The sequence below is a fragment of the Triticum aestivum genome, chromosome 6A, assembly GCF_018294505.1.
Source record: "Triticum aestivum cultivar Chinese Spring chromosome 6A, IWGSC CS RefSeq v2.1, whole genome shotgun sequence".
Lineage (NCBI taxonomy): Eukaryota > Viridiplantae > Streptophyta > Magnoliopsida > Poales > Poaceae > Triticum > Triticum aestivum.
In genome coordinates, this window is record NC_057809.1 from 43,442,999 (window position 1) to 43,449,837 (window position 6,839).

Genomic DNA, 6,839 nt, shown 5'->3' on the forward strand with positions numbered 1-6,839 from the left:
TTTTTTTTGCCCATTTTTTGCAGTAATGAGTGTGGGTTGTTCGCACTGCTTAACGCCACCTAGTGGAATGGTAGCCAACTGCCCAACTACGACCCCAAGGAAGTACTCAACATCAGGAAGAAGCTGACGTATGATTGGGTCACCAGCGTGCACAACACCGCCCCATGGAGGAAGTTGCTGAGATACGACAAGGAGTAGGTCAGTACTATTTTTTTTCTGCTCCATGGAGGAAGTTGCTGGTTTGTACAATTTTATTAAGTAGATTTTGTAGTTGCACACTGCTAGTAATTGTGTTTGCAACTCAATATCATCACTTTTGTTGATACATTAGGAGCACTAGGTATACAATTGTTCAACAACTAAATATTTAACCAGTTGTCAACAAAGGCACAAATAGCAACTTTTTTTACACAGTGCATGAACTAATTCAAGCAGCATAAATTAGATAAAGAGGAATCATAGATGCTGAATGTGTCCACTTGGTCCCAACATTGCTAAAAAAGACATCATTATTTTCCTTTTTTGTTCCAAAGTTACAAATGAGGAAACAGAATCACAGGAGCCTCTGTGGACACACACCAGCAGTGTGCTCTGTAGATGGCACTGGCTGCATTTGTTTTTCTTCTTTGGGTGTAGCTCCAGTGCCGATTTGTACCGTCGACTCTTTGCCCTACCCTTTGTAGTAGACCTTGGAGGATCCCTGGGCACAAAATCATCAGAAGCTTGTGCAAGGGATGCAGCCTCCAACGGGGCAGTAGGACCGTCACAATCACCTGTGTAATAATCATATAAAAAGTTTAGTATTTTTGTTATTGTGCAACCAGCACTGATGTTCTGTGCAACCACACAGTACATTTTGTGCAACTAACTGGTTGCTGTGTGCAAGTTAAGTTGAAAAAAACACCTGCAGTAGCACGACCTGTCATGGTACTTGGATTGTAGTCGCCTATGGGCAGAACATGAAAAATAAGTTAGCTGTGTTATCTTGATGCTTGAACTAACACAGCGCACGCAACTAGGCAGCATGTTTCTGTTCAACTGGGCACTATGATATGTGCAACTAAAGTCACTCACCCTAGTTTTTGTTTTGGAGTCGGTGAAGGTACTAACCTGGGTTATGAGCCCCCTGAGTCCTGCCTGTAGGTCCATTGGGAGTAGCACAAAGGGCACTGCTAGTTGGGCCTGGCGGGGGAGGAGGTCTTTGAGGGTTGGCATCACCTATAGGCAGAACAGGACAAACAAGTCAGTTGTGTTTATCTTTTTGATGCTCGAACTAACACAGCATGCGCAACTAGGTAGCCTGTTCGGTGCAACTGAGCACCATGATGTGTGCAATTGGAGTTACAGACCTAGTTTGATGAGGAGTTGGGGGCAGGTAATTACCTAGACGACGAGCCCCCTGAGTGCTGCCTGTAGGGCCATTGGGAGGAGCATGCGGGGGAGGAGGTGGCGGAGGATGCCGTGTACAGCCAGGAGGGGGAGGAGGTCCTTGAGGGTTGACATCACATATATGCATAACTGGAAAAATAAGTTAGCTGTGTTATCTTGATGCTTGAACTAACACAGCGTGCGCAACTAGGCAGTATGTTCTGTCCAAGTGGCTACCATGGTGTGTGCAACTGGGCACAATGATGTGTGCAACTGAAGTTACACACCTAGTTAGATCAGGAGTTGGGGCAGGTAATTACCTGGATGATGAGCCCCCTGATTGCTGCCTGGAGGTGGAGGAGGTCCTCGAGGGTTGCCATCATCTGATGGCCCCGTTGCAGCAGTCAGTTTTTTCTTTTTCTTGGACTTGTTCAGGTGGCCGATCTCGGTACGTGCTGCACGCATATGCTTGTATACAATAGCTTGTGCTAGATCAGAACCACTCGCAAACTTTGCTAGTTTCCGAAAATCGTATATCATGTTCCTCTCCCTTATCCGCTTCTTTGATTGAGGAGGCATTTCATCCGGTTGCTCATAACCAGTCTCTGGCGCACTAGGTACAGCAGTAGGTGTCCACCGTCTTAGCAGGTACCTTTCCGGTATGACATCAACGCCAACATGGGTGAACACCTTGAGGATGTGGCAACAGAGGATGCCGTCCTTGTCCATTTTACAACACTCACACAAATAGGAACCCTCCTCCACCCTTGCCTGCACCAAGTAGTTTCGAGAACCATATTTCGCAACAAATTCCTGGTTCGGTCTGAGCTCAAACGCATCAGCACCAACTTGGAATGCATTATAACGTCCAATCAGCTCAAACTCTTCTCCAAAATTGCGGTAAAGGTCTCTAGTATAGGTTTTGTAAGCTTGCTTCTCTATTGGGAAGTTGGACCACAACTCAATCTCAAGGTGTTGTGTCCTGTAATCATTGCAGCCTTCCTTGGCAAGGATGTGGTTCTGTATTTTTTCATATTGCTTGACAAAGTTCAGCATTGAGTTGTGTGGGTTCACATATCTTTTGAGGACGGCGTTGAACCCCTCACTACGCTGTGTAGACTGGAGGAAGGGAAAGAATCTGTGTTTGAAGTAGCACGGCACCCAAGTTGACCTGTATTCGTATAACTTCTCAAAGTGCGTGTGTGCCATAGCCTCATACTTCATCATTAACCCAGTCCAATTCTGCTCAAACTCGTCTATAGTGAAGCTGAAGTCAACACACTTGTTAAAATCATCAGAGAGTCCTGGATTCTGGCACAGCAACCAACCAACCTTTTCCTGAGCCTTTTCATGATGTGCCATCGACAACAACGGTGCACGGTGGTTGGAAAGATGCTCTGTATTGACTGCCTCATCGCACCATCCTGATCGGTGATGAAGTTGTCAGGAGGTTTGCCATCCACAGCCTCTAAAAATGCTCCAAAGACCCAATCAAAGCTCGATGCCAACTCCTGCCTCACAAACGCGCAACCCAGCATGAAAGATTGGCCATGTCGGTTTATTCCTATGAAGGGCGCGAACGGCATATTGTACAAGTTGGTCATGTAGGTGGTGTCAAACGATATGCAATCGTGGTACGCCTCCGCATAAGCTTTTCGAGCTAAGCCGTCCACCCAAAATATGTTGACAACTCTGTCCTCTTCATCATATTTCACCTTATAGAAGAAGTCTGGATCGGTTTTTTGTATATCCTTGAAGTGCGCAATTGTCTCAATCAGATCACCCTCCTTTGTGTCATCTCTACGGAAACTTGTACAAAGATTTGTTATTGCCTTTGGTCCGAACGGCACCATCATCTCAGATCCATAGAACTCTGCCATGACATGCATCATTCGTCCTGCATAATACAAAAACAAACAATATATCCTTTTTTTAGTTGCACAAATGTGCACATCCAGCTGCACAGTAATAGGACACGTGTTGGCACAGAAGATAATCACAGGAAATGGACACCTAGCTGCACCTTTTTAAAAACACTTTGCAGTTTTTGCATACAGGACATTGTGTATTTGCATAGTAAAGACAATCTAGTTGCACAAGAAGCACCAAAAGTGAAATATAAAAAGCATGGGAAGTTGGACAGCAGTTGCATAGTTAAGCCATTTTCAGTTGCACAGTAGTACCATAACAGTTGCACACTGGACTGCCTAGAGGGAAACTTAATTCTTCAAGGGATATAGAAAAACACCACACCTGTAGTCAAGTTGCAGTTATACAAGATGCACAGAAACTCCTTTTCATCAGGTGAGATGCCTTGGTGGGATCTCAAGTATTTGGACAATGAAGGTTTGTTCACGAGTGGATGATTGTGGTCATGAACAAAGTGCGTCACCTCCCATCGCCCATCTATCAGCTTCACCAACATTTTCGCCTTGCATTCAGTCTGCTTTATTGTCTCGCGTTTGCGCTTCTTCTTCTTCTTACTAGTACCAGCCTCCTCTTCAGCAAATATTGGAGGTTCTTCTTCCATCTCCTTATCACTGTTAACAGATGTTGGATCTGGAATAGGGTCCAGATAAGGAGGAGCCTCAGCTTCTCCATCATCAGCTTTGGGTTTCTTAAACTTGTTGCAGCAAAACTGTTGTTTTATCAATTCATTGGTGCGGTGTGTCCGTCTAGAAGTGTTCATCTTGATAGAGAAACCCATCCGTAGTGCGTAACTGTTGTAGTGATCCTTAGCAATTTAAAGGCTGTCAAACCTCATGCCAACATAGGGTTCCATAGGTTGAGAACCAGCCTCATCCTCTCCTTCTTCTACTTGCACAGCTCCGTCAACAGCCCGAGCTCCTAGCTCAGTCCTGGCTGGACCAGGAACATTTGCCTCGGTTCCTGTGTCATCAAGAGTATGGCTCTCTGACTGCAAAGACACCACTACAGGGGCACCACGGGCTGATGACTGGCCTGCCACATTGTCATGGCCCGTAGGGTTACCATCACGACTTGCCTGCGTGTAGTAAACAGATCGACCATTTTCTGTCCAGTTTCCTTGTTGTATGCTGGGTTGCTGCTGATCCATATCATGAGGAAGCTCATTGAGATCTGGAGGCAACTCATTGAGATCAAGCATTTTTTCCTTGTTTTTGGATGCTGCCACACACTCCCTGCACATATAAAAAAAGAAGAAATTGATGTCATCAGTTGGTAACCACAGAAAAACTGTGTTTCAAACAACCTAAAAGCAACATGACCATAGCATAATTTTTTATTATAATAGTTATGAATTTTTTTGTTTGCACAGAGTTGTTATGTTAGTTGCACAGTTTGCAGTAAATAACTGGCAAGAGCATGACTTCTTTTTGCTACAGAGTTTTTCTTACCTTTTCCCTTTTTGTTTTGTTGCAATGATCTGTAGGTTTCCTTTTCGCAAGGAGCTCTTTTCAGATTTTTCTGCACATAATTGGATGCTACATTTGAGAAGGAAAATCCAGGTGAAAGAAGAAAGAAGAATTGAAGGACAGATTATAGTTAATATGGTTCTAGATCTGGTATATTTGAACATATTAATATGGTTTGCAATAGATGTGGGATCAGAATATATGCGTGGGACAAGATTACGTGTGTGAATATGTTAATATGGTTTGTGGCTTCATTAGCCATGGACAAAAGTTCCTATGTTTTTTCTGTTGCACTACATATTTCTGGTTTTCGCTAGAATAGACGTCTCAATTTCCAGGATTTCCACTTGGCCAGCATACATATTCAGTTGGACATTCAATGCTTTTAGTTGGCTAGAATAGATGTCTCAGCTGGCCAGGTTGCATTTTTTCCAGTTTGTGGCCAACATGCATGTTCAGTTGGACAGTTAATGCATTCAGTTGGCTAGAATAGATGTCTTAGTTGCCTAGAATATATGTCTTAGTTGGTCATCAGTTTTTGGCCAACATGCATGTTTAGTTGGCCAGAAAACATGTTTTTTATTTCCACATATACTACATTTTTTTCCAAAGTGTTCACTCAGAAACATGTATTGCCAAATATATGTTTAGTTGGCAGGATACATGTTTAGTTGGCTAGGATACATGTTCAGTTGGCTGGGATGCATGTTCAGTTGCACATTTTATGAATTTTTCGTTGCACATGTTCAACAAAGCATTGGGCATTCAATTTTTTGTTCATTTTGCAAACAATAACTAGAAGTTGGCTTTAATCATGTTTTAATTGGCCAGAGAACTCGTTTTTAGTTGGCTTGTTTTAACACATCCAGGTGGTAGTTTTTGGCATGTTTAACACATCCAACATCTTTAACATCTGGTGTGATGTGCCAGATTCACCTCTTTTTTGAAGCAGATTCTCCATGGATTCATGGAGAAGGGGGAAGTGAAGTGGAGAGGGGGCTTACCTGCTCGATCTTACTGCCTGGTATGGCTCTGACCACCCTGCCCTTTAGATCTTGAAGCAGCTCCTTCTACTTTGGGGCTCCCATGGCGGCTGTGTAGGAGGAGGAAGAAGGGCTGGGGGCGATTGCGTTTGGATCTGTTTCTGGCGTGCAGAAGAAGAAGAAGGCAACGTCGGTGGGGCTGAGGCATGGGGGCGAGCGATGGCGTGGATTCTGCAACCTGGGCAGATCCTCCTTCTTTCGTGAGGAAGAAGAAGATAGCCAGGGCGCAGTTTGGCGAGGAGGGTGCACGTGATCCCGCGGGGCATGGTTTGGCGAGGAGGGTGCACGTGATCCCGCGGCCAGCTGGCGGGCGGGGCAGTTGCCTTTTTCGCTCCGACAGGCGGGGACCAGGTGGACCACGTGGGCGAGCGGGGGACTGTTTCCTCTTTCGCTCGAGGGGGGACCAGGTGGTTTCCTTTTTCGGGTGGCCGCTGGCTAGCGATCCCAGGGCGGCCGGCCGCTCACTAGACGCGTCCAAGAAAGTAACGTGGGCCGGCCCAGCGCGGTGAAAGGGGGTGTGCGCCCTGTACGGTTAAGTCTGTAACGGACGCTACGGACGCCGTTTAGGAAATGCCGTCTCAAACTGCGCCTGCCCCAGATCGACACAGCCTGCCGATCGAGATCTATCGATCTAGACTAGCCCCGCACAGTCTGCTCGGAAGAGAAAAAATGGTTCACGGAGATGAACTGAAGAAGTGCGGCCGCGGCGCACGGAGACGGAAAGTAGCGTCGTTGTGGCCTTGTTTCCTGCCCAGAGAAACAACCCGCTGCTCTGCCGGCACGAAGAATTCCTTCCACAATTATGTCGGCGCCGGTGTCCAAGGCCTAGGTGACGGCATCCCTGATCTGTCCACAAGGTGTGCTCAAACTGATTTCCTATTTAATTTAGTATTTTGACCTGTTGAATGAATACATTAGCTAGTATGTTGTGCGGATACGCATCAGTTTACCAATCCTTTTTTAGAGAAGATATATAGTACTAGGCTAGTTGACCAAGTTGTCAAACACCAAGATTTCCATGCTAGTTACTCGT

The 6,839-nt window shown here is 45.5% G+C and overlaps 2 protein-coding genes across 2 annotated transcripts; both read right to left on the reverse strand.

Moving 5' to 3' along the window:
• Positions 1-359: 359 nt before the first annotated feature.
• On the reverse strand, positions 360-2,097 carry LOC123129406 (formin-like protein 13). The gene is made up of 6 exons (XM_044549587.1): positions 1,821-2,097; positions 1,384-1,518; positions 1,111-1,218; positions 905-946; positions 580-773; positions 360-422 (listed from the first exon to the last, which is right to left on the reverse strand). Exons 1-6 carry the CDS (start codon positions 2,095-2,097, stop codon positions 360-362), a joined length of 819 nt encoding a protein of 272 aa, XP_044405522.1.
• A 390-nt stretch (positions 2,098-2,487) lies between these two features.
• On the reverse strand, positions 2,488-4,497 carry LOC123130213 (protein FAR1-RELATED SEQUENCE 5-like). The gene is made up of 2 exons (XM_044550166.1): positions 3,622-4,497; positions 2,488-3,265 (listed from the first exon to the last, which is right to left on the reverse strand). The coding sequence occupies exons 1-2, from the start codon at positions 4,073-4,075 to the stop codon at positions 2,625-2,627; spliced, it is 1,095 nt and encodes a 364-aa protein (XP_044406101.1). The 5' UTR covers positions 4,076-4,497; the 3' UTR covers positions 2,488-2,624.
• Positions 4,498-6,839: the final 2,342 nt, after the last annotated feature.

Excerpts from the sequence above, each read along its gene's own strand:
- LOC123129406 (XM_044549587.1), bottom strand. The coding sequence starts at position 2,097 with ATGGACAAGGACGGCATCCTCTGTTGCCACATCCTCAAGGTGTTCACC. Across the intron at positions 947-1,110 it reads TCAGGGGGCTCATAACCCAG|GCGACTACAATCCAAGTACC; the intron begins GTTAGTACCTTC and ends TTCTGCCCATAG. Across the intron at positions 423-579 it reads ATCTACAGAGCACACTGCTG|TTCATGCACTGTGTAAAAAA; the intron begins GTGTGTGTCCAC and ends TGCTTGAATTAG.
- LOC123130213 (XM_044550166.1), bottom strand. The coding sequence starts at position 4,075 with ATGGGTTTCTCTATCAAGATGAACACTTCTAGACGGACACACCGCACC. Across the intron at positions 3,266-3,621 it reads TAACTGCAACTTGACTACAG|GACGAATGATGCATGTCATG; the intron begins GTGTGGTGTTTT and ends TGTATTATGCAG.